A 26334-nucleotide genomic window follows, 5' to 3' on the forward strand; every position below is an offset into this window, starting at 1 on the left:
GAAGGCTTTCACAGTGCTGGTCAAGGCTTCCTCATCCCAGGAAGTAATGCTGAATAGAGAACTACAGAAACTGGCATAGAGGAGATAATTGATTCTGCTGCATCACTGTCCACTTAATGTTTCTGTGAAAGGAAGCCAACTCCTGAAAGGCCCTTAAACAGTCTAGAAGGTAGCCAGCTGTTTACAACAGAACAACACATGCTTTTACAAAAAAAATTTTAATCTTTTAAAAACATTTTTAGCCTTGAGGGAAAAGCCTAAGAAATTAGCCACCTGCAAAAAAAAAAAAAAGGGTTAACAGTAAGTTTTTAATAGCTGTGATCACGTAACCACTCAAGCGTGCCACAGCCAGGGTCTTTACAGTATGGGAAATCTACTTTTATTTCTGCTCTAAGAAACCCCCTTATTTTCCTTACTTCCCCGTGACCTGGTAAATAAGTCTCCTTTGCTGGAGAGTTGAGAAAGGACCCCCTTAGAAGTAGTACTCATGGTGTTCTAGCCCAGTGTGGGCAGCAGCACGTGGGTTGAATGCTTCCGTTTTCTTAAACTTCCTCCACTTCTTTTAGAGTGTGCTCCAGGATAGTGTCTTGACCCTGGAACTTAAAATAGCCACGAAACAACTTTTTCTGAAGCAGCAGGGGAAACCAATAGCTATCATCTGGCCACATGTGATTGAATGGCACCTCATCCAGCTGAAACCACTGTGGACGCATTTCTGGTGGGAGAAAACAAAAGAACTTTGCATGAGACTTTCTCTTGGCTTTCTGCTGCTTAGGCTTTTATTATCTGTCAATAACCAGCTTCCCTCTACAGCCCAGCAGCCTCCCTTCTCAAAGGGATTTGGGCACAAGTAGTTCTGCATTTCTTAAGAGCAATATTGTCTCAGAAAAGAATGCATATCCTTCCTTCTCCTCCACCAGCTACCTACCATCACTTTCTGTTGGCTCTCCATGAAAATGATCTGCCCGGAAAATGTGAACTTCCATCAGTTCAGAGTTGCCTACAAATTCAAATGTGATCTGACCCATCTTCTGCAAGGTGTCCACAGTCAGTCCACTCTCCTCCAGGAGCTCCCTGCACAAGAGATAAGATTTCTTTACATGAAAGCAAGCACTGGGAGGGGAAAAAAAAAAAAGCAGTCATTAGATTATTCAAACATTCAAAATGCTTCCAGTGAACCAAAGGTGAAAGCTGCACCTGTAGCCCAGAGCAGGCCCAGCAGCATTCTGGTAGGAAAGTAGTCTATATTGGAAGCAGAAATTACAGGAAAATTGCTTGTTTCCACTCCTTGCAACACAGTGATCTTTTCTGAGATTGGTTAAAAGTGGGCTAACATTCATATATATATATATATATATATATATATATTAGCACTGTAGCTGGATGTAGCCTAAGAACTCCAAGATGCACTTTATTTAGACAGGCAAAAGGCTTTGTCAACTTCAGACTAAAGCTCTGAGAACTGCAGAGAAGCAGGTAGGAAATACTAGAACATCTACTTGCTACACTATCAGTTCCTGGGGTTAAATGAAGCTTATTTAAGTGATGCCACACATTATGTAACACCTAGAATGTTAGGAATACTGTCTCCCATTCAAATACCATATAAAAAACACAAAGCAATTGTGTAAACTTTAAATTTCTGCTCCTTGGAATTACATTTAGCATAACGTGAGGCTAGAAGGCAAGACTTCTAAGAGCACTCTGAGAGACTTGCCAAGCAGCTCTTTTCAATGCATCACGGTGCATGGCTACTCGAAGCACAATTACTCGCTCCGTTGTTACAGCCAGGGCTTTTTTTATTTTTATCTGCCTCTAGCAGAATGAGTACAGCTTGAAGTTAGTCATGGTTTTTCTAATGTACAAAAATAAGGAATACTTTGAAACAGTGTATCCTCAGTTAATAATTAATGTAGTTGCATATTTGGCAGTAACTTCACCATTTTAAAATGTAATGGAAATGATCTTGAAGGCTCCAGCTTTCTTTGGCATCGGTTTTGTGGATCCCGTCCTTCAAAATTGTATTCTAACTTAATGCCTTAGCTCATTTCAGTTTATCTTCCTGACAAACTATCTGTGTCTAAAATAGCGACAGTTTTCCAGCAACAAAGCTAAAAGCCTCATTTTACAGTCTGTGATAATTGAACAGCAAAGCACAAGGCTGCTATGGTTCTCCAAGCAATTTATCTGTCAGCTGTTTGGCTCTGTATATAGCAAGTGGAAACATTACAGGTAGGAAATGAGAAATAATGAACTAGCTAAATGGTCCCCTTACAAGACGAGCTGTGGGTGCCCAGGTGTTCATGGGAACGTGACGTCCCCAGTAGAGGACAGAAATCTTACAGGAAACTCTTGTTGATGTTTCAGCTTAATATTTAACTGTCTGTGTTGTGAGGACACTTCCCACTTTATGCCACTGCAGACCCAACTGAGACAGTGCAACATGGCACCACAGTGCGATACCTCCCCTCTGAGCGCAGAGCGGAGGTGGTGCAAGTTAAGGTTGTTTTGGACTGTGTGGCACTTTCAGGAGGAGAGCTGAACCCCCAGGCAGCACTGCAACGGTGCCTGTGTTACTCCCACCAGGAAGGTGGGCTGGTGCCTAGCTGCCCCTGGCTCTGGGGGCTGCCTCCTGCTCCGCTGACCTCGGCAGGAATCCGTTGTGTTGCTGCAGTAAACTCCTACGAGATGTTGGAAGGAATGAGGATTGGACTGTTCCACAGTCCGCAGCAGCACAGAACTGTCTAGTCCAACCATTAACACAGGGGCTGGCTGGGCTGTGGCATGTTGCACTGAGGTCGCTGAAAAGTCTGTCGCTTGGCATCTTGTATGGACTGAAGCTCTGGTTTCTAACGCGGCTAGCACAGATAAACGCACACCTAGGAAATCAAATGCTACATGAAATCATTAGATTTATGCCCCAGTCAGTGGCAATGTAAGCCTAGCAAATGAAAGTCTGATTTAAGTAACAAAACTTATCTCCTTCCCTCCAGTCAGAGATGATAAATAACAGGAAAAGCCATGATGTGAGCACCAGGTACGTTAACGCCGTGCACTGCTGGGTGCACATCTGCACAGAGGACTCGCCTGTCCCCTGGAGCAGCTCACCACAGAACCCAGGCGGTTGCACTGGCACAGCTGAGGGGAGGGTTCAGGGCAAAAGCTGTTAGGTAGCTGTTGAGCACACCAGGACTGATCTTCCTGCAGGTGCAAGGGCAGTTTGGGGCATCTAACAGAAAGTGAGGAGGTGGGAAAGTGTGGCTTTATATTGGCAACATTCATGTGAAGAACAAGGTACCTAATTTTTGGAGGAGTTTAATAATTCAGCTGTGATCTATTCCATTTTAATGACTAGACAGAAGAAAGAACTTCAAGAAATCCATACTAAAAGCTTCAAAAATGGTACTGTACCTCTGTACTGGTGCAGTTCAATTCCTTAACTCAGCATTAGGGCTTTGAAATGCCATCATGCAGCCAAATAATGGATTTCTACAGTGCCTTTCATAAGGAACCCCTAAGAATTTCTACTATTTTGTCACTACTTTTTCAGGCAGTACTAAAAATGCTACTGGAAAGTAGCATCTGTTCAATAGCTTCAACATGTAAGCAGTACACTGGCATAAGCTCTAATTCCGCTGTAAAGCCAAAATTAAACCTGCACCTTTCTGAACAGTGCAGGAACCTCTGCCCACCACCGGCAGACTTAAACCTCGGTGTAGATCAGAGTCTGCGAGATGGGAGGGAGGACGCTCGGTAACTTCCAGTCAACAGTTGGAAGATCTGCAGGTGAGAGCGCGGAGCGATCCCACTCTCCGTGTGGGCGGTCCCCCCCTCCCGTGGAGCGGGCGATTTTCTCGGTTCGGCGATGGCTGAGGAGCTCCGTGGGTAACACGCTGGTTACGAGGGCGTTCCTGATCAGCCGAGCCACGGTAACTCCACCGCAGACCGTCTCCCACCTCCACCGCCCGACCCGAGCCCCCACGCCCGCCTCACCTGCGAGCTGCCTCCTCGATGCTCTCCCCCGGTTGCACCTTGCCCCCGAAGCCGTTCCACAGCCCGGCTCCGAACCCGCGTTTCTTCATGCCCAGGAGGACGCGGGGCGGCTGCACCACCAGGACGAGGGTGAAGAGCCTGGACGTGTGCATGGCTGCGGGGCGAGAGACGGGGCGGGCTCACTTGCCAAGGGCCCCCGGCACCCCTCCGCGGCCCGGGGCGGGCCCACAGCCCCTCGCCAGCGCCCCCGTCCCCCGCGCCGGCCCCTCCGTCCCAAGGGCCCGACCTTCCCGCGCACCGCTGCGTCGCCCCCTCAGCAGCGGCCCGGCCCGGCCCGGCTCTTCCCGCGCCGCCGCCGCCGCTCCCGTCCGGCCCCGCGGCCGCGGTGGGGGGGCGGGGCGGGCCGAGGCGGCCGCCATGGCGTGGCGGGGGGGCAGGTGCGCGGGGGGCGGCTGAGGAGAGCTCGGTACCGGGTTGGGGGGTCCCGCCGTGCCCCGGGGGGTGGCGGCGTTAGTCCCGGCGCCTGAGGTTTTCGTCGGGAGCGGGGAACGGGGCTGGGGTTTGTCGTTGCCGGAAATGCCGGAGCGGGGGCTGGTTGCCTGGAGAGCCGCGGTGGCGGTCGGTGCGCTCCGCCTGGGGACCTGACGGAGCCGCCGGGAGTTGGGGCGTCCCTCCGTGGAGGGGCCGGTGCACCCCCGGCCCCCGTCGCTCGGAGGCTGCCGGCCCCTCTGAGGCCACCCAGGTCCCCGCTGGGGTCAGTCTGCCATGTCGGGCCATGTCGGGCCCCGCGGGCCGTAAGCACAAGTGCCCGAGCAGAAGCGAAGAGCTGTCGAGGCGTGGGGCCCTTTCCTGCCCTCGCTCAGGGGAACCTGAGCCGTCCACAATACGACCCTTCTGCTGAGATTCGACCAGATAACTGAAGGTGCAAGAATCTCAGATTTAGAGGGTTTTTGTGAACCTGGCGATACATGGGCAGAGCTGTAGTTGAGATGAGAATTCATTACTATAGAGACTTTTGAAACCCGTGGTGATTATGCACTAACTCACCTGTCTTCCCGGGCAGCTGTCAGCGTTTGGCGAGCAAATGTCTCCACACCACGGTGAGCTTTCTGAAGAAAACTGGAACTGAGCACTGGTGGTTGGAGCGGCATTTGAAGGATCCCTTTGTCAAGGCAATGAAGCAGCAGCATTACCGTTGCCGAAGTGCCTTCAAATTACTGGAAATTGATGACAAGCTTCATATTCTTCGTCCAGGGCTTTCTGTTCTTGACTGTGGAGCAGCGCCTGGTGCTTGGAGCCAGGTTGCTGTAGAGAGGGTCAACGCCTTAGGTACCGGTAAGTGCATATTTTTGACAGGCAAGATGGGGATAATATCTTGAAGTGTGTGAGAAAACTCAGCTGTGATGGTGGTGGTGTGGGGAAGGGACACGGGTACTGGCATATGCCAGAGTCACTGATAGAAGCGTGAAGGTGTGTGCCTGTGTGACAGGGAAAATCTTCATATGGTTCAGAGCAATCATATTTGTGAAATATAAGCTTACCTTGAGGTGCTACTGTAGGTGTAACGAAGTGTTCTGATTAGCTGTGTTGTGGGGAGGCTCCCATCATCCAGTTCTGAAATTCGTGTAGCCTCCGGCAGGTGACTTGGCTTTTCTGTATTTTTATTTCCCACCTTGAAAAATGGTAGTAACCACTACACATGGTTTATGTGTTTTAAGCCATTAATGTTTACAAGATAAGGTGTTGCCATTTTTACTGTTGCCCAGGATTTCTGGACTGTCAGCTTTGAAAGAACAGGGAAAGAAACCAAGAAAAATAGCCCTTGCTTATCCAAAGTAACAGAGTTTTCATGGCTTGAATGGATTAGCTTATAGCAAACCATCCATCCAGATGCATGCAGCAAACTAGAGGACAAGAAGACCAGATGTGGTGGATGATACATTTTTGTTTATTGATGAGTATGGCGCTCATATATATGCAAGTTGTTTGCAACTATTATGAGTGTTCAGTGTGTCATTCGTTCTTATAATCTAGATCCTGCTGTCCCCACTGGCTTCGTCCTTGGCGTTGACCTCCTGCGGATTTCTCCGCTGGAAGGAGCTGTCTTCCTGCCGGAGGCTGACATCGCAGACCCAGGCACGCAGAGGACAATTCAGAATCTGCTTCCTGCAGGGAAGGTGGATGTTATCTTGAGCGATATGGCACCTAATGCAACAGGCATCAAAGAACTGGATCATCAGAAGCTGATCAATCTGTGTTTAGGCCTCCTGAATCTGTCTCAAAGTATTTTAAAGCCAAAAGGAACGATGCTCTGTAAATTCTGGGATGGACGTGAGTCCCATCTTCTGCAAAGCAGACTGAAGGAGCAGTTCCAAGATGTGAGAACTATAAAGCCTCAGGCCAGCCGGAAGGACTCTGCTGAATCTTATTATTTGGCAAGACTGTACAAAGGGAAATGAAAGCTGAGAGCCAATTATCAAACAGGTGATCAGGCACTGGTTGGAAATTTGGCATGCGTTTAAAGAAAAATCCCACCATTAAGACCCTGGGAAAATCTGCCACAACTCTTAGGAAGTACATCATGCTTTTCAAATACAAAAATAAACCAGGGTGGTGTCCTACTGAGTTTATCCACTAATTATACAAGCAGAGACATCCAATCTAGCTTTTCACCTGTGGAGAAGACGGTTGGGAATGGAAAGGAATAATCTGAAAGGCCACCTCTGGGGCTGGGCTAATGGAGATGAAAATAAAATGTGATTATATGAGTTTTTAATGTGTGATTGAAAATCATTGCCCATTAATCATTATTGCATCCCCATTGCATCATTAATGTTGTCATGTAAGAGACTAACCATAAAGGTGGTTGTCAGAATGAGAGGGAACAACAAGGGGTGTTTGAGCTGATTTAGTGCCTTTTCATCTTTCTTAAAAGCTGGTGCAATTTATTAGCACGTGTAAAAATAGATAATGTTTCCGTGCATGTCAGCATCCGCATCGTCACGCACGATCTGTGACACAGCCGCTCAGGGTACATGACTGACTCTGGAACACTTCACCCGATGGCTCTGCTGCGTTTTCTGACAACGGTATATTTAGAAATTGCTACTTCATGGTGCCCATAAATCCCCTAAGTGACAGTAGGGCAGGGTCATCGCTACTTAGGAGATAATTTCCCCTGTGTTTTCAGTAATGTTTTATATTTGACCAATGATATTTCTTAGGTGAAATGACAAGATGTTCCTTGGATCCCAGACAGGGAGAATTACTGATTGAATTGCTAGAATTCTGTTTGCAAAAATAAATTTAGCCGCTACCTTATCTAGAGGTGACGACTTGTGCGTTAAGTAGTGCTTTTATCAGGCCGACAGTGGCATGAGTTATAAGAGGGGCTGGTAGCACTGCCTGTTTTTAAGGCTTCCAGATCTTTCTCATGATAAACATCTCATTTGGGATTGCTCACAGATTTATGGAATTTTAGCTGCTTTGAAACCTCCCGATCTGGATCTCCATAATGAGGGGCGGGCATCAAGGCATCAGCCCAACGGCCTAAACTGGGGAGCTGGATGGTACTTTATGTATGTTTGGGAAGGAAGAAAACCGATGCCAGTCCACGCTTAGAAAAACATTTATTTGTTATAACTATTTCCTGCGGTTTGCAAGAGGAACTGGGGCTAAGCCTGTGCTCTCCCGGCAGCTCCTCCGGCTGCAGTCGCGGTGGGGCAGGACGGCGCTGCCCGAGCTCGGTCCCTGGGATGAGGCGGGGGCCAGGGCGGTTCTGGGGGGGTGGGTTGCGAAGGGGCAGCGTGGGGGGGTGTGAGGGGGGCTGAGCTCGAAGCCGCTTCGCGCGGAGGCGGGTCATTACGGTGCGACCGGCGGCCGTGCGCGCCTAGTCCGGTCGTTACGGCGGCGCGGGCCGCTGTTCTCGCGAGCTCTGGGCGCCAGTTCCCGTGAGATCCCGGCGCCGCGCGAGGAGGGAGATCCAAGCGAGGGCGCGCGCCGCCGCCCGCCCCGGTGAGTGAGGGACGGAGGGGAGGAGGAGGGGGGCGAGGCCGCCGGCCCCGCTCCGCCCGGGCCCCCGCTCCTGCCCGGGCCCGTGTCCCCGTGTCCCCGTCCCCCCCCACTCCCGCGCGGCCGCTGGCCGCCCCCGAGGCGGGGCCGGGCTGTGGGCGCTGCCGGGGCCCCGCTTCCCGCCCTGCGCCCTCACAGCGGGCGTCCGTGAGGGTGAGCCCCCCGCGCCGCTCTCGGGGGTTTGAGGGGCGGGGGCGCCTTGTTCCCTCCCAGGGAGCCCTTGCCGAAGGGCTTCCGCACCGAGGGGGCGGGGTGTGCGTGTCTTCTTAATCTTTAGCGCTGTTTTTAATTTCAGAACAGGCTTGCTGGAGCACGGTTACCAGTGGGCTTGCTTGAATTTATTCGCATGTGGTACTGCTCATTTCGAATACATGTTTTCATTTGGGTTTTGGCTCATCTGTTGCCGCTGCTTCTGCTTGTATCTCCTCTTCGTGATGATACAAATCCAAACAGTGACTCCTGTGTTACAGGACAGTGTGTGCTCCTGAAAGTTCGCCTCAGATCTATGTCTCTGGTGCAAGCCTGCGGGAGTGTTGTGGGTTACCTTTCCTGGTTCTGAACCTTCTGTGCTTCTGGGGCTCTGTGGGGCATGCACTCGCTACAGGGACTCACCTGAGGCTTCCTGAAGTCTCCTGGGAAACCTTGCAGGCTTTTCTGAGCTCCAGGCTTGGTTTGTCGTTGGCCTTTTAGTTAGTGCCCCTCCAAATTTGAAGGAAGAATTGCAAAAACTTTTATGTAAATAAGGAGACACAGTTTTACTTATAGAAATGATCTGTGAATTTGGGAAGTCTTGTTGCTGGAAGTGAGGTTCCAAGGTGCTTTTTGGAAACTAGAATCAAGTTGTGCCAAAGGTAGGGTTTGCTGCTCATATGTCATTAGTTCCCCCCCATCAGCCTCAAATGCTTGGAGTTCTGTTTGTTAGTGTTATGTGCTGTAGATCTTCATGTCCTACAATGTTAACTTGATTATATAGAAAAGAAGAATTCAATTTTGTGTAATTTATGAGAGCTCTTATTTGTACGCTTATGGGCTGAGATTCAGGGGAGAATATATTTAAATAAAAGCAAGCCGCTCAGGGAAGCACAGGCTCTCTTGCATCAATTTTTCGTTTCAGAGGCCTGCAGCTTCAGCTGTGGTTGAGTGGCGTTTTCTGGTTCGAGTTGATGGCAGCAGTATCTGTGGGTCCCACAATTGACTGGCAGGCTGGGTTTTGTACCCTGTAAACTAGAAGACCTTGCATTTAGTGTTTCCTCAGGGCAGTGATATATCTCTTTTAGAAGAGCAGCCAGTGTACTGTAGGTTGCTCTGAATGCTTTGCTGATAACTTTTTGTGTATTTCCAGAGCCATGGAGGACTTGGAAGATAATACAACTGTCTTCTCTACTCTGAGATCCCTCAACAACTTTATTTCACGTCGTATGGAGGGCGTGTCTGGGCTGGCTACACCAGGATCGTCTCAGAGCTCCATACAGATTCAGTACCAGCAGAGGATGCAGGTGAGGCATCCTCAGCTTGGTGATGCTTGCAGCTGTATGCTCCTTGTGATTCCAGGAACCAGGATTGATTTAATTAAGATCTGTCCATGCTTTCTAAAAGTGATATTCATGGAAACTTCCTTTTGGTCAACATATTTAGATTTTTTTAAAGTGTCAGACATATTTATTTCTATTTTGTAAAAATTTAAGACAGGTTCTTTGAATTCTTTTCCCTGCTAGTTATATCAGGCTGTTATAATATATAGTTATAATACCCTGCTAGCTCAAGCAATTAAACTGTAAATTGTTTCCATATTGCTGAACAAAGGAGCTTTATATCTGTTAATGTTTTTCTAGTAAGTCACTTTGTTATTATTTTTACAATCTTCCTTAAAGTTTCTTTGCCTGGACACATACCAGTTACACTTACTTGTTCACTTATGTTTGTATCCACTTTTTTTTTTTTTTCCTGTAAGCTGCCTCATGTTCATAAAGCATGAATTAAGTTGACATCTTGGACCATAAGGGCTGTTTATTAGCTGGCACAAAGTTTTTGTATTCTGTATCTTAATGTAATTTCTATTTCAGTCTCTTAAGTATAAAATTCTTTGAAAGGTAAACCTGCTTTGCATTTGGAATGTTGACAAAAATGTTTGCATTTTCTGTCTGTGGTACATCTCTGCTTACAGAGATGGTTAGAGGAGGCTCTCTCTGGTTAGAGAGTGTTCATTAGCTGTGTGTTGAATGTATACTGCTTAGATGAGAGGTATTCTATCAATGTTGTCTGTGCTGTAAGGTCATTTGAATGAAAAACTGAAGCGTAATGTTGTAGCAGGTAGTAGAAAAGCATCTTATTTTGCTCAGCAGTTAAATTTCATGGGAGCATGCTCTCTGCTTCTTGGTTAGCTGCTGTTACTTTTACGACGCTTGGGGAGTTCATAATTAACCTGTTTTAAGGAAAGTGCATTTTGTCAGAGGACCTCTAGAGATCGGGTGAGAAATTCTGAATGAAGATCTTGAAATTCACTTCTTTCCAACTAACACTGATTTGATGTGGGTTTCTGTGTTGTTGAACTCTTGGTTTCCCCATCTGCAGCTGGTGGGAGAAGTACCATGAATACTGTGATAGTTTCCCTGTAATTCGTAAAATGACATGGGAGTGTCAGCTGAATAGTGTGGGGTGGGAGGTAGTGATGTCACTGCAGTGCTGTTAATGATGTATAATGTCCCTTTTCACACATGAACCGGCCAGTTGGAAGAACAAGCTGGGCAGATCCACTCCAAATCCCAGCTCCTGCAGGTGGAACGAGAGAAGATGCAGATGGAGCTCAGCCACAAACGAGCTCGCATTGAGCTAGAGAAGGCAGCTAATACCAATGCCAGAAACTATGAGGTAAGTATGACAGTTGCAGATGGCTTGATACCACAGACCCAAGTCAGAACATATGTAGTGCATCTGTGTTGGTGTTTTAGTTTGGATCAGGGATATGCTCTTGACTTCTCACGTGCTGTGCTTTGGTTTGCAGTGGTGTGTTTCAGAATGTGTATAGTCAACTTTGTTTGGATGAAACTAAACTGAAAGATACGGTCCGGGAGCAAGCCTTGTGTTCTCCAACTGCTAATGGACACGGTCTTCTGAGCAAGACTTCAGCAAATCTGTAGTAAATGCTCCTGGAATGCAGTGGCAGTGTGGGTGTCAAGTTCCCAGCACCAACTGTTTTGCTCTACAGATCCCCTCACAGTGCGTTGCACTAACTTGCTAATGTACGCAAGAGTCTGAATGCTGAAGCCTCGTTTGGTTGACAAGCTGATGATCTGATCACTAAATTCTGTTAGTTTAGCACTAAGTTGTCATGGGTAGCAATAACAAAAGGGATTTGTTATTTGTTTCTCCCAGAAGTATTTAAGTGTTTTTCTCCCAGATAAATTTAAACTTCTGCTGGCACAATTGCAGGCGTTTAGTTTGTGTGACTGTAATTAATTGGAATGGCAGCAGTGCCAACCATGCACTGTCACACAAGAGAGCCTGTGCTGATAAAAGTGAGCCTCACTCAGGGACTAATAGCTTTGCTTGGTTTCTGGTTTTATGCCCACATATGTTTGCTTAACTGCGTTGCTGAAATGAGTAGTAGATCTGTAGGTTTTGTAGCATAATAAAGGTCTTATATGTGGCTGATTATTTAAAAATCTTCAGAAAATAATCATGTTTTGTATTTTACAAGGGTGCTGGGTGACAGATTTAGTGTGTATTTGTGAAATAGCGAGTCAGTGACTAAATTCCTTGTTCCTCTGAAGTCAGGTGATGTGGGATTAGGCCACGGAGAGTTCAAACTGGAATGTAGCTGAGTCAGTCACAGAAACCCTTGAAATACTGGTACAAAAAAAGGGAGCAGCACTAATCCAACACTGTGGTAATTACCCTGCTCAAATTCTGTGGTTTTTTGAGTCATGTGGATAAAGGTTTTAGGAACCTCACATTGCTTTGCATAATCCTTGTTTACTATGTAAATCCGTGTCTCGATTTGCTTTGATTAGCAAAGCAATTTACTGATGTTTTTTCAATACGTGTTAATCAATTTGTGGTAGGAATAAACTGAAATGGTGTATGAAAGGTTGTCAGAGTGCAAAAATATTTATTGTAGTCATTGATAATCCTGTGCATTTAAACCCTGTTTCTTTGCTATTAAATAGCCTCATACAATTTACCGAAGTTGCAGAGGGAAGTTTGTCTTATTAACCCAACTGTTTAGATCTGAGTAGTTTCTGAAAGTCAATTTGTTATGCATGGGTCAGCTTTAAATTGGTGCATCAAATGTTTTCATCTTTGATCTGCTGGAGAGTGTGCAGGGATTCTGTGAAGCCATCTCTGTAGTCTCATATTCTCTCAGTCGAAGAGATTTGGAAGCCTCTGTCTCTTAATTTTCTAGCTCCATTGCCCTGGGTAGTTCCTTGGCATCGAGTTGCTGTTGGTAAGATTTTTGCCCTTGCTAGTGCAAAGGTTAAAGCTATGGTCTGAGTAACGTTGCTTCATGATGATGCCTTGATGACCACAGTAATGAGGAATGGAGACAGGAGAAACAAAAATGGTTTCACCTCTGTGCTAGTTTTTTCTTATGTCTCTGCATTTTTTCTTTGCAAGCGAGAGGCTGACCGTAACCAGGAGCTGCTCACACGCATAAAGCAATATCAGGAAAGGGAAACAGAAGCTGAAAATAAACTGAAAGAACAAATGGAGATGAACAAATCCTATAAGAAGAGCATGGAGACCATGAGTAAGAAGCTGCAAGAGAAGGAGAGCAAATTAGCTGAATCTAATGAAGTAAGAACAGAGTAATTTTTTAATTTGTCCATAGTTTCAGGTGACCTTGCAGTTCTTGTGAATTGAAAATGCCCTTTCTAATTAAAAAAACCCAAAACCAAACCAAAATTGGAATCACTATGTGCATCATCTGGAAATGAATAAATGCTGGTGGTGTGCGTCTTTGCTGTGAAAGTTTAGAACCTAACCAAGTCCAGACACAGGTGAGCAGGTCAGAAGATGTTGCTGTGTTAATAATGAGAAGAGATTTATTAGGTTGAAATAGAGAAGGAGAAAAAAGTGCAAGGCAACGTATACAGCATCTAGGTGTAGAAGTCAGGTTACATGACACTGAGTAAAGAAAGGGGAAACGATGGAGGAGATGATGGGAAGATGTTCAGGGCAGTAGGGAGAGCTGTAGAGTGGATGAGGCCAAAGTTATGTACAAAGGATGTCTTCCCAAAGTGTCTTAAATGCCCCTGTGTTCCACTGTAGAATGAATGCTTGGATAATAATTTCAGTTCTTTTGGATGAACAGACCATCTTCTCAACCCTCAACCTTTTCAGATACCATTACAGTTAAGTTTAATTAGTTAATTTGTATCTTTTCTGTTTAATTTGGTTTCCTGCACCAGTCCTTAAACCTTCCTCCTGCCTAGGTGTCACTGGAAATGTACTTGTGTGGTAAGGCAGGTAAACAGATTCAGTGTGCCAGTTATCAGTGGTTATAAACAGGGAGACAGTGATGGTGTGTGAGAGAAACTAAACCCACATACAAAATGCATACAGCAATTCTGTGTCATTTTTATTTCCGTATTCAGACACATATCCATTAGTATCAAGATGAGAGCCCTACTTGTCTCTCTGTCTAGAAAACACTCTACATATGTAATATTTTTAGATTTTTCTCTTTTTCTCTGTTAAAGGGAGCTAAGTAATGGCTATTTGAAACAAGCTTGTGAGTTTTTCTTTACGGTTAAGGTATTTAGAACAAAATTTTAAAAACCACTGGTCTCTGCTTTTAAGGAAAGCATAATACTTCTGGTATTTTGTTGAGGCAAACCCAGACATTTTCAATTTTGAAACCCAGACAAAATATATTTGGAATGGTTGTGGGATTTTTTTTTTTAATTTTAATATATATACTTGTGTTTTATCATCATCTAGCTTTGAAGCTTGATGTTTTTCCTGCCAGTTTGAGGTCACCCACTTAATAGGTAATGGAAATGACAATTTGGGTGACAGATGAAAGCAACTAAATGATTTTCTCTTGCTTTTGTTTTTGAGGTGAGTTTGCAGGTCTGAAGGTTTGCAAGAGTGTGGGAGTGTTTCTAGATTCAGTGTTTTAACTTTTTATTTGGTTATGATTTCTGTCTTACCACCATCTGTAATGTCCAGCTTGGAGAGTCATAGCCGTGTGTGTTTGTTCTTTCTTTCTATTAATTCAGACAATCACTATATTAAAAGGGAAAATATCAGAGCTGCAGTGGAACATAATGAATCAAGAGATGCAGATGACAAGCCAAGACTCTCAGAAGCAGGAACTGATGGAACAGCTGGATGTTCAACATAAGTAAGCAGGGGATGAATGACTGTAGGGAGAAAAAGGCAAATGAAACTTCAGTCTTCTGCAGCTGTTGTCACTCGGAAAACTTTCAGCAGCGTTTGATTTCCACTCTTCAAAGGGGTTCTTTGATCTGGATGCGGAGGTTATAACCAGTGTTTGAAACAAGCTCTGAGGTGCAATTTAATTGTACCTTGAGGAAAAAAAAAATACTTGAGCTTAAAATCTCAGCGATGTCTCATGTTCATGGTAGAGAGTTAACAGAAGGCATGTGGGTGGGAAAGGCTAATCTGAACTTTATAGACTGAACACAACAAAAATATCAAACCTTAAATGATAGTTGAGGGGTAGTTGAAAGATATGAGTGTTTCCTTGCTTACTTAGTTCAACTCTTCCGTTTCAAAGGTGCTGTTTATTTACTGTGAGTGTATATTGGTTTCAGAGTTAAGGTGGCTTGATTTTTGGATACTCCTCAAGATGCATCTTTTTATTAAAACATGTATTTTTGTCTCTAATTTAGAGGGAGATGGTATGGGTGCGAAACTGCATGAGAGACAGTCTTGTGTAACAGTACCGTATACCTTGTTAGTGGTGTTTGAAAATGTTTGTCAGACACTTCTGCATGTAGATTGTTTCTGGTACGTGATTCCTAGGTGCTAAATCTCTCTTGTGTCTACACCTAATAGAAAATGGCAAGAGGCTAGTCAGCAAATCCAGACGTTGCAAGCAAGCCAGTCCCTCCTGGGAGAATATGAACAGAAGATTAAGGTAAGAAACTTTGTGGCCTCTATAAAGCTTTAGTTTTTAATTTTTTCCATGGAAGAACAGAACAGTGTTTTTTTAAAAAAATGACTATTGCAGAAATAAAAGATTAGTTTGTCATATAAGAATTTGGTCTGATGGCCAGTAAGAGCTGAAGTTGGATATATTCAACTGGATGGATCAGGCTACCTACAATTAGCAGTAATATATTTACCTTTGTTGTATCAATTGATTGGAAAAAAAAAAAATCCACCTGTGCTTTCTCTGTAGAAAGGTGATTTATATCCTTATGCAGTGCTCTGGAGAATGCTCTGTTTGATCTTGTGCCAGAGTACAAGATTGCTCTGCAAAAGAATCCTTCAAGAGCACTCTTTTTCAGATGGTGGAGGATGAACCTAGCAGCTACAGCTGCTTTTCTGCTTCCCAGAAAATCCTTCCTCTGGAGTTGGGTTTAGTTCTTTTAGAAAGTGCAATTGCTTGCAAAGCCTTCTAAACCACACTGACTTAAATGTGAGTGTAGAGATGCTTTTTGTGTCCGTTCAAATTAACATGTAGGTTGGTGGGAGTGTATCTTTTTCACTTACCTTCCTGAGAGAGGCAGATGTGGAGAGTTACTTTGGTTTGAGCAGGTGCTGAGGGTGTCATTGCCTGTGGTTGCTGTAAAGTAAAGCTACACTGAAAGCCAGCCTCGCTGCCAGGTCTGCCATTCCAAGAAGAGACTTCCTTCATTGAAAGGAAAGGTCGGGAAACAGGATATCAGGCTGCAATACAGCTCAAATAAACTTTTTTTTTTTCCTTTAGGGGGAAAAAAACCCAACATTTACCAAAATGCTAAAATACATGGTTGTGTTTCTTTTCATTCCTATTTCTTGCAGGCCATCCAAATACCCCTCTCTACATTTCACTGATGGAGAGATAGAGGACAAGAAAATTACTGATTTGATTTAGTCATTAGAAGAAGGTCCTTTTAATGATTAGCAGAGATTATTTTTTGTTATGAACTTAGGGTAAACGGGTGTAGAGAAGAGGCCAACCCAGGTGCAACAAGGGGAACAAGAGTCATCCCTTCTTTGAGCAATGGATTGGACCAGATGACCTACTGAGTTCCCTTCCAACTTCATTCAAGTCATTGATTTGAGTTATAAAAGTACAATGGAGAAGTAGCTCTTACAAGTTCCAAGTTAATTATTGCTGTCCTCTTGTCATCCCATGTTTTCCAGGATCTGGAACAGAAGTTCTCCCAGCAGGAACATGATGCTCTAATTGTCAAGAACATGAAGGCAGAGCTGGCTCGTTTCCCAAAAATGGAGCGGGAATTGCGCCAGCTCAGGGAGGAAAATGCCTACTTCAGGTGAAAGAAGGGTTCAGTTGTTGAGAGGTTTATCTTGTGTTCTTCTGTACCTGCTATAATTGCACTACATGCACTTTCAGATCCCTCTGCTGGGCTTTCATATGGGAAACTTTAGAAGGAATTTTAAATATTTCATATAAATACTGCATATGAATTGAGCATTTTTGTGATGGTTACTAGATGAGAGGATTTGACAAGATCTGGGTGATCTTCCTGAGCACAGTGAGAGCCTCACAGAATGTGTGTTGATTGTTCTGGATGGTGATAACTGTTTGTTAGAACAAAATCAGTGTGTAAAGATAGCGATGAACTCTGCACCGCTTTGGGAAAGAAATCCCTGTAGAGAGAAGAGACAGCTGAACACTTCTTTAATAACTGTTTTTGCTAAGTTATTGTTGCCACTATTTTAAAGGCCTGTTGTTTCAGCATAGTATTTGGAAAGTCTTTTGTTTAAATTTCTAAAGCACCCTTGATATAACCCTTGGTAGAGTAGACTTTCTGGGTTTCTGAAGTGGCAATTAATTGGAAAAATTAAATTCCTGTGTACTATGAAATAACTTGCCTTAAAGATTTTTTTTTTTTTTAAGAGTAAACTTAATATCTGTCTTTTGGTGCATCTCAACAAAAAAAAAAGCCTAAATTACATGAGTGATCTTGCCAGCTCTTTCTTATCCTAAAATTAAGTAATTTCCCTTGGCTTTGTTCTTGTTATTGTTTCATTATCGTTTTAAATTGTTTATCTCAGAATCTCTCATGCTTGTTTTTTGTGCACAGAAACATGATATCAACAGATTAAATGTATTTTTTTAAAAAAAACAGTTTTATCTCACCCTTGCATACCTCTATTAAAGTAAAACCAAGAAATCTCAATGCTTGCTGTCATCACCAAGTACTCAGTAAGCCCAAGTGTCTGTTGCTTGCTGTGTTCCAACCCTGCGTTCAGCCTGAATGAAGATCAGAGTTGGGAGATTTCTTTCTACCCTTCATGCCGTTTTGCCAATCAGCAAAGGAGATACAATGCTCCAGGTTGTTTGGACACGATTAGGATGGTACTCAGAGTAGAAAAAAAGCAGTTCAATAAAGCTGCATTTTTTTTGTAGCAGAGGTTTTGCAGGGAAGGTTATAGAAGTGAGTCAGTTGAATGTCATATTGTCTGTTCAGTGTCATATGATTCCCTTGTGTGTTGGGAAGTTTGTGAGGGTGAATTGAGTTGCATGGCTCTTTAATTGTTGCCTCTCTTTTCACCATAGGGAAATGAAAGAAAACAACGGATTGCTTAAAGAGGAGGTAGAAGGTCTCCAAAGAAAACTGGAACGCTATGAGAAAGTCCAAGCACAGCTAGTGACTGTTGAATTGGAAAATGAGGTGAGGAGCTGGGAACATTTGGTCGATCAGCAGAATAGGGGTTTTATTTGTTGCCTGTCCTGTCTTTTAGACTCTTCCTGTATTGTGTTAGTTGAGATGTGATATCTGTTTTAATTAACGGATTTGGACTAGGCATTCCCAAACTTAAATGTCAGCATGAGGGGAGCCATGGCAATGAAGGTGAAAAAGGGTATCTACTGGTCAGCTGGAGATTTTGTGTAAAGAACAATCTCATCATAGTGGGGTTTTTTGGCCTTGCTGTTTCTCTTTTACTTTTCTTCTTCTGGAAAGGCTTTTTGTTTGAGTTAAGCTATGCCCAGACATGGTGTTGCCGAACAGGTGTGCAGTAAGAACCTTGATACACACTTGGATTGCTGCCAGGCCTGGAACATGGTCTCAGATGAATAAAATCATCTTGCTTCCATCGCACCCTATATCAGGCATACAGCAAGTTGTCAAGAGATTAACCTGATTGTGTAAATTTGTTGATCTGCAGAACTATAGTGGTATCTGGTCAGGTTTAGATAATACTATTTTGGTACTGACTGGAAGTAAAAAGCTACAGGAGAAACTGGAAGTGGAGAAATGGGCACTTCAGCTGATGCAGAACCAGTGTTGAGAATACAGCTTGATTTCTTCTCCACTGCCAAGACTCGAGTTTACCAAGGTCTAGTACAGTGATGGCAGCTCACAGGGTTAGGTAATCTATAGTGCTGAAGTGTAACATGGGTTCTGTGCTGTTGAAGAGCTGTGGGCAGGGAAAATATTTGTAAGGGCTGGAGAATGACAAACCGAAAGTGCTAGGTAAGAAGATCATGAAATCCACAGAAGATAAAGGAAAGACACTGACTTTGAATGAAGAATTATGAGAAAACTGTGTGGCAGATGAGCTGTTAGAACATTTATCTGTGTCTCTAACTCTTATTTGATTTCTACTTTAGAAACTTATGGAGAAATTAAAAAGCTGGGAGAAGCTGGACCAGAGCACTGGCTTGAACATCAGGTATGTGCTTATAGCTCTGTAGGGAGGTAAAACTTTTAAACCACTTGCCTTACCTCATAATCTGATCTCTGAAATGTGTGGGTCATGCTTTCTCGCTATCTCTTCTTCATGTGGAAGCTTTTCCAGTACTTATATATGAGAAGAACCATAAGATACACACTGTTATAAAGTATCTTTGGGAACCAACATGTTTTTCACCAAGTCAGTTTGACCAATGTCTCTGAGGCCAAGGTTCGATTTTGAGTTCCTTGAACTTCTTGCTTGTAGCCACATTTGTGCTTACTTAGAGATTCTGCTAGCTTAATAAGTGAGCTTGTAAGAATTTTAGGGTATGTCCAGAGAAGAGTATATATGTTACTTGTGACAAATTGTTGTACATATGATTTCTTTAAAATTTGGATATTGAAATAAACTGCCAGATCATGTTGCTGTGACTTTTCTTCCCTAAAGCAGCCTAAGAACAGTTGATAATTTGGTTATTCCATTTCTCTTGTTACATAAAATAAACTCAGTTTCTTATAAAAGGGGGGAAACGCCCCACTCCCCCCATGTTTTGGAACACCAGCCAGTCTCTTTATGTACTGTTACTTAAGAGCTCTTTCTGGAGCACTGAACCAGATTTTTTTAAGGTCTCTGGTATGTATGTGGCATAAAAAGGGGCTGGAAATGGTGCATCTTCTGATCTTTTTCTTCCACCTCAGAAGGCTTTCTGTGTAGCTACGATGCTTTTGTGTGTCATATGTTTCATCACTGCTTTAATTTCTTTAAATATTTACATTGTTGTTACACTAGAAGGGAGATGCTTCTTTGTAAATAACTGTCTTGATATGAGCATTACAGTACAGATCACCCTTCACACTCAATCAAGGCCTGAGCTGCCACAGGAACCACAGAACCTAATTTTACCAATTGTTTCTTTATTCCATTCATTACACATGCCTGACAACAGAGCTATATAGGCACACTGCTGGGACTGTTTGGAAGTAGGAGTATTTGGATATGCACGTATGGTTTGGGCACATTATTGCCTTGTGTAACAGATACTTGTGTTAAACTTAGGAAAGCCCCCTTAATTTTCTCACTGTTTTCTGCTTAATGGGGATAATGAACCTTTTTCTAGAGGCATGCCAGTAGGTAGCATGCTTGAGATTCTCTCCTGCATCTGCTGAGGATACATACGTTTAGTTGAAGTTAGAATTGTGCTAAATCTTCTATGGCAAAGAATGGACAGAAATAGTATGAATCCTTTTCACAAAACCTGTTCTATCAGACAGTGGAGTAAAAGCTTTTTACTTACCTCAAGCTGTTAAAGGTTTAATGAAGTAATTTCACATGGGGAAAGAATTGGAACCAAGTGATTCTGCCTGTTGAAGTCTAATAACTCCTTCATTTAAAATCAGAATATTCACTGTAAAGTGTTAGGTTTTTGATTGGGCCATATTGTTTAGTGCTGTTAATGGCATCTTCTCATACAGAAAAGGGAATTGCTCTTGAGAAAAATCATCTTTTGCATGCAATTGTAGCAAGTGGAACTGGATGATTTCCCCTTTCTCTTTTTTTTTTTTTGTTGTTGTTGCTCAGACTTCTTACAGCATGAATTATGTAAATTTTTGGTCAGGGTTATGAAGATGATGAGAGATCATTGTCCTAGGTAGGTTCCTGGAGTATGCTGTTGGTGAAAGCTTGAGAAGAGTTAATTGCCTATCTCTTGGAAGAAAATAGGAACAAGTTGGATGGCTGTCCCAAAGAGCCAGAGAAATGTGCTGTTTGCTAATAACTTGATAAGCAAGGAAAAAGGGAATGCATTAGGATTTCTCATCTTTTCTTATCATGCGCTTCGTTGGTACAGAGAACATCAGGGAAGTGTGTGCAGTGTGTGGTGTTTTAGGAGAGAAAGGTTTTTCATTTCCTCCAGCACTTCCACAGGGCTTGTTCTGTGTCTGCTCTCTGTGGTTTCTGTTCACTGATTGCCTGGTCCCAGCAGGCTTTTTGTCAGATTGGCTTATGAGACCTTAGAGTGTAATTTTATGTAATAATACTTGGAAAGGAGGTGCAGGTTTTAGGAGTGTAGTGGTAATCCTACTGGTTTTAGTACTGGTCTCTTTTTTGGTAACAATGAAAGAGCTAAGTGTTTCATCTTTTGGGGGGAAAACAAGTTCATTAACAGTTTACTCAAAGGCTAATCTTATGTTTGCTATGTTATGTTCTGGATTCCACTTGTAAGCTCCCGGGGTTTCCTCTTGCTCTCATAAACTATGGAAACAAAGGCAGCTTTAGCTCCAGAGCATATTGGTGTGCTTACATTGCTGATGCGGAGTGTTCCTTCCAAAATTTGCCCGTGGAATTACACCTGCCTTATAAAAACATTATATAATATCCTTATAAGATACACAATACCCAGATAATGAAATAATACACACCATAGTTATGTAAGGTTCATGTATACACTCTATGAATCTAAATAATCTTTTTTGTGTTCAATTATATGTCCTTTTGATATCTTGATCTTCTTACTGCCTACTCGTGGGTATAGTTGGCTCTTGTCTTTTATTGTGGATGTAATTTTGTCTTGTAGGTCTTCTTAGTATGTTACTGTTATGCTGCCAGGGATTTTCATATATTTGTTGCTCTGACATGATATTCCTGCTGTATGATTTGGTTTCAACTGTAAAAGGAAAAAACACTACATTTTGAAATTCTTGCTTTGTGAGTAGAAAGTTTTACTTATTTTGGAATTTACTTTCTTTGAGAAGGGTTTTCACGTGTGGCTATTGTAGTACTTTGTTATTAGGAAACAGTTGTGTTGAGAAAACAAGCTTCTTGTACTGTCCAGGATGTGTGGGTGTAGTTTGTATTTCTTCAAAATCCAGTATTTGTGTAATTGAGTTGTTGGCCATCTTCACTGAAGAATCATGTTAATTGTGACAGACTTGGTTGTTTTTTCAGAGTTGGACTATTAGCTTTGAGATGTTTTCCAGGTAGTTTCTTGGCTGCCATTAACAAGATGTATTTTAACAGAAAAATATTTCAGGAAGGTTGTGTGTGAGAGAAGGCGGGTGCTTTATTTGGCTGTCAGTGTGCACAACCACCCACGAGATGGCAACCTTTCTCCTGCTGGCGGAGAGAGCTGGTCTTCTCCAGTCTGGCAGGTTCTGACTCGCGTAAAAACCATCCACTGGTCACCTTAAGAAGGGTCAGCTAGTCTAAGGAAAATTGTTCGTTATTGCTATCAAATCCTTTAAAATATGTTTAATGATACATGCGTGCAATTGCTGTCTCCTTGTCCAGTACTAACTTGTAGTAACTTGGTATGAAGAAGATTTGTGCATATTTCTCTAATGGCATACAGAGTAGAATGTTTTTCTAACCAGCTCTGTAAACTTCATATTTACACCACACATTCTTCCGTTTGTCTTGTTTAATAGGAGTTCTTCAAAGCCCGACTCTTTTTTCCCCACCCCAAGCCTTAGAATTGCATCCTCTAGAGCAGCACTGTTACTGCTCTGGACTTACCCTTCTGTGGGATGTAGAAGATACCCAAATAGAAAATGAGAGTTCTTGTTCTGTGAGCTTTTAATCTAAATAAGCCTTTTTTGTTGCTGCTTGTGTACATTTGGCTGGTATCACCTTTGTCCTCTAATGAATTAGCCAGGTGATTTTGCTATCCATGAACAGATACACCCTGGAGTACAGAATGATGCAAAATAATGTGCATCAGGTGGGTTTTAAAGATGAGGCAGTAAGTCAGATAATGATAGTCATTGATAGCAGCTGGCAAGGGTTAATGCTGAATTTGTATTTATCCATACATGGCAGAAGATTGCAAGTTTTGAAAGGTTGAAATTTTGATGGAAAGTTTTGCAGATTTGTGAAGGCTGACAAGTGGACCACAAGCAACAGCTTCAGAGGAGTTTTAGTCTAAATATTTTTTTTTTTCAAGACTAAACAGTAATGTGTTATGTGGGGGTTTTGTTTGTTTTTTTGTTTTGGGGTTTTTAATTGAAAGTAGTGACTATATGACGTTTGTACATTTTCACCTGCTGGGCTTAAAGTTCTTTGTATACACAACAGAATTATTTTTTATCAGTGATAGACTTTTGATGTTAGAGTAATCAAGGATTGGAAGGTGATCAAATATATTGATAATGACCTATTTAAGTAGATCTTTCCTTCTTGGACCATTTTCTGTTGCAGATAGTACTGTCAGCTCAGGCTCAGTTTTTTTATGTGGAAGATAAAGGAAAAGGTTTTGTTGATGTTACTTTTCAGAATCATTTTCCTTTTTTCTATGCCCATCACAGGGAAGCAATGGAGAGATCATTGTCCTTTTCTGAGGGGCCGTGGAGTACGGTATGGAAATTAAAGATGAGGCTGACGGATCAGAAAGAAGAGTAGTGTGAGAGGCTCCAGCCATGGTCATTCTTGAGTTACATCTAATTGTGGTTATGTTGGAAGGCAGGTCTTGGCCCCTCGATGCCTACAGTGTGAGGCTGACCTCGGGGGGGCTGTTATGTTTAATGAAGCATGGGTTTGGAGAGTACCTATAGTTGCCCTTCAATTTGCAAGGATAAATTTAGTTGGTTTCAGTGAGGATACCGCATTAAGCTGCTATAGCTGTTTCGCATGCTTGCTGTCCAGGCCTGTAAAGAGAAGTGCAGATTTGACAGGAATTCAGGCCAATGCTTAAGGACCATTTTCACTTAGTGGAGCCTGCCAGCTGCAGACAGCAGACACTGATCTGCTGACCTGTCGCCTAGAGCCAAAGAAGTGAACCTGTTAATGCTGACCTGGTTTTCTTTCTGAAACATCTGTGGGCTGGCTGGCTGACAAATCTTGGGGACTAGCTTCCTGCAATGTCTGAGACCAATTAAGAAGAGGAGATAGTGTGAATGTGTATGCATTTCCTCCCTAAGAAAGGGTTTAATTAAGTGGCAAGCATCTCTATTTAGTACAGTGGTTAGCACAGTTGTAATTTGTAATTACACAGGTGCTACACTCAGAACGGGAAGTCCTTCTATGCAGATTCTGCTTTTGGAGTTGGGGGGAAGGGAGGAGAGAGAGAGGGAAAAGGGAATCAGATTTCTTGATTCTGCATTTAGTGGTGGATTAGTGCTCTTTTTTTGCAGTGAATAGAAGAGAAGGGAGAATATTGGAGTTCTCTTGCTTTCTTTTTTGAATCTTGATTAACTATGCTTAGCTACTCTGCACTCTCTTCCATCTAAGGCATTGAATATCTTTGCAGTAGTGAATGAAGCTCATAATCTTCTCCTTTCTCACAAGGTAGTAATTTACCTTTCTCTGAATGTCCATTATGAGTAAGTGGTTACTGGTTTAAAAAAAAAAATAAATCTGTTGACAGATATACAAAGCAGTGCACGTTGAAATAATTTGAATTGCTTATATGCATTTCTGGATACTTAATTAACTGCAACCAATCAAGACAAGACCGGGGTTTACTGTTGCTAGTTCCAGTAATGCCATAATTCTGGCATGATCGCTCCATAGTTGAGCAAATATTTTTATTAGAATAGCCTATTGTAGCCCTCTGGTCTTTTGTCACCAAGCAAGAAATCGAGCTAATTAAAAGCATTTGATGCTGGCTGAAACTGTACTGCTGACCTGAATTTAAGGCTAATTTCTATGTTTGGGGGATTTGTCTGGGTTGGCTAATGGTGGCCCCTTACTTTAGAGCAAAGTCCCAAGTTGGAGAAGAAAATCAGAATTAGCACAGTATGAAGATGTTGAAACTTCATTTTGTACATCTGAGTTTTATGTAAATAATTGTAATTTATGATCTGTGAACATACTGAAAATTGCATGACTGCTGTTTACCAGATTTCCAGTGTAAAGCAAGCTGTCTCATCACAGTGGGAATTCCCAGGGCACTGAAGAGGGAGATAAACACTAAGTAGGGGGAAACACTAATTAAAAAACACCACAAATAACAAAAAACCCAAAGCTTATTAGAGAAACTTTTATGATTATATCTGTTTACCTCATGGAAAGATTATCTGGTGTTGTCCTGTACAGACACAGTACTACATTTTACAGTTACTTTTAAGAGCTTAATTTGTCTTCCACTGAAGTTGAATGTTTGATAAACATTAAAGAACTCACTTTGTGCAGAGGGCCAGTGTATGTGGCTTACTAATATTCCTCAAAATCCCTCAAAATAGGGCTTTCTGCTGGCTTCTGCACAGGCATTAATGTTGTGTGAATTACTCTTGCATAGTTCTGCCAGGACAAGTTAGTCTCAATTTAGAGCAGTTCTGCCATTCCTGTCATGTGGGGCTTCTGACTCAAGTGTGTGTGAAAATGTTCTGTTCCTACCTGGTACTTTTATGGTTCTGCGAGGACTGCAGCTGAAGGAGGTGGTCCTGCATAGCAAAAAGTATCTAGAATGGAAAACAGCTTTGAGCCAGATTGGTCCCTCGGAAGGTTTACAGTGTGGGTGCATAAATACTTGTGCTGTTCCAAAGCAGAGCAGAGGAAGTGGCAACGAACAGCCAGGGTTGGAAGGGATGAGGAGGATAATCATTGTGTTTATTTAGAAATAAAGGCTACGTGCTGAGTGTTTTTTAGGGCTTGGTATGTGTAAAAGATGAAAGCATTGCTTTAGAAGCAGTTAAAATATTGACGGAGAAGTACCTGAACAGTTCCAAAGGGGATCTTTGTCTTTAGAGAGTGAGGTAGAAGTTTCAAGAGAGAACTAATTGTGGTTGTCTCTACAGTAATTGTATGTGTACTGAAGCCACTGTTGTTTACACAGAGAAGTCTTGGAGGAAGCTGTCACCTATTGAATGTGACATGTAGCATGTGCTGAAGTATTGCTCTAAGCTCTTCTGATCTTCATTATCTTGTTATGTTAAAATGTACATTATTCTTACCTTTCTGCAGTGACTTAGATTTTAGCTTTACTGAACATAATGCTTTTTGTGTGTGGTGGGGAGAATATGTTCCTTTGTCATCTCAAAATCTGAAGCTCTAGTTTTCAGAGTAGTTGGAATGTAGTTGTGGGAGACTTCAGGCCGTGTTTGGGTGTTGGGAGTAATGTATTTAAATGTGATGTTTGGAAGCCCGATGTCAAATCTGTGCTTTAGCCAGAGTTTAGTCTTCTCCTATTCTCATGGTGTTGATCCACTTAATTTTAATACGGCAACCATCTGCACCTCTTTTCATAGATTTCTTAAAATATTGTAGTTCGGTTCCTGCCAGTTCTTCACTGAAATGCTGGGCCAAGCTTCCTGCTGTATTTTCCTATCCGATAATAATTTTCTCCAGAAATGCTGTACTTATCTCTGATGTTCAAAAATATTAGTGTTCTTTTTTTCTTTGCCATTAATACTTTTATTTCCATTTGAATATATCGGAGTAATAAGTCTTGAGACTAAAGGAAAGATAGGAAGAGTGTAAAACATAATGGATGAGCACCTGACATCTAGGCAGACTGAG

The 26334-nt window shown here is 42.8% G+C and overlaps 3 protein-coding genes across 6 annotated transcripts in view; 2 read left to right on the forward strand and 1 right to left on the reverse strand.

The window, feature by feature from the left end:
* Nucleotides 1-114: 114 nt before the first annotated feature.
* On the reverse strand, nucleotides 115-4785 carry NUDT1 (nudix hydrolase 1). Of its 3 annotated transcripts, none has more exons than XM_074919155.1 (4): nucleotides 4464-4785; nucleotides 3994-4147; nucleotides 929-1074; nucleotides 115-715 (listed from the first exon to the last, which is right to left on the reverse strand). In XM_074919155.1, exons 2-4 carry the CDS (start codon nucleotides 4143-4145, stop codon nucleotides 543-545), a joined length of 471 nt encoding a protein of 156 aa, XP_074775256.1. In that variant the 5' UTR covers nucleotides 4146-4147; nucleotides 4464-4785; the 3' UTR covers nucleotides 115-542. The 3 variants fall into 3 exon arrangements, with proteins under 3 accessions (XP_074775256.1, XP_074775257.1, XP_074775255.1); XM_074919156.1 differs by lacking the exon at nucleotides 4464-4785 and adding an exon at nucleotides 4292-4367; XM_074919154.1 differs by lacking the exon at nucleotides 4464-4785 and adding an exon at nucleotides 4280-4358 and having other exon boundaries at nucleotides 116-715.
* MRM2 (mitochondrial rRNA methyltransferase 2) lies at nucleotides 4402-7070 on the forward strand. Of its 2 annotated transcripts, none has more exons than XM_074919152.1 (3): nucleotides 4402-4430; nucleotides 5057-5328; nucleotides 6028-7070. In XM_074919152.1, exons 1-3 carry the CDS (start codon nucleotides 4411-4413, stop codon nucleotides 6450-6452), a joined length of 717 nt encoding a protein of 238 aa, XP_074775253.1. In that variant the 5' UTR covers nucleotides 4402-4410; the 3' UTR covers nucleotides 6453-7070. The 2 variants fall into 2 exon arrangements, with proteins under 2 accessions (XP_074775253.1, XP_074775254.1); XM_074919153.1 differs by lacking the exon at nucleotides 4402-4430 and adding an exon at nucleotides 4798-4915.
* Nucleotides 7071-7943: 873 nt separating this feature from the next.
* The window catches only part of MAD1L1 (mitotic arrest deficient 1 like 1), a 377323-nt gene continuing 358932 nt past the window's right edge, over nucleotides 7944-26334 (forward strand). Inside the window, exons 1-9 of the mRNA XM_074918998.1 lie at nucleotides 7944-8007; nucleotides 9407-9560; nucleotides 10792-10932; nucleotides 12679-12858; nucleotides 14286-14410; nucleotides 15088-15169; nucleotides 16384-16514; nucleotides 17765-17879; nucleotides 18821-18882. Coding sequence (XP_074775099.1) covers nucleotides 9411-9560; nucleotides 10792-10932; nucleotides 12679-12858; nucleotides 14286-14410; nucleotides 15088-15169; nucleotides 16384-16514; nucleotides 17765-17879; nucleotides 18821-18882 — 986 coding nt within the window. The 5' untranslated portion in view covers nucleotides 7944-8007; nucleotides 9407-9410. The remainder of the gene's footprint in view (nucleotides 8008-9406; nucleotides 9561-10791; nucleotides 10933-12678; nucleotides 12859-14285; nucleotides 14411-15087; nucleotides 15170-16383; nucleotides 16515-17764; nucleotides 17880-18820; nucleotides 18883-26334) is intronic.

Source organism: Athene noctua, chromosome 15 (assembly GCF_965140245.1).
Source record: "Athene noctua chromosome 15, bAthNoc1.hap1.1, whole genome shotgun sequence".
Classification (NCBI taxonomy): domain Eukaryota; kingdom Metazoa; phylum Chordata; class Aves; order Strigiformes; family Strigidae; genus Athene; species Athene noctua.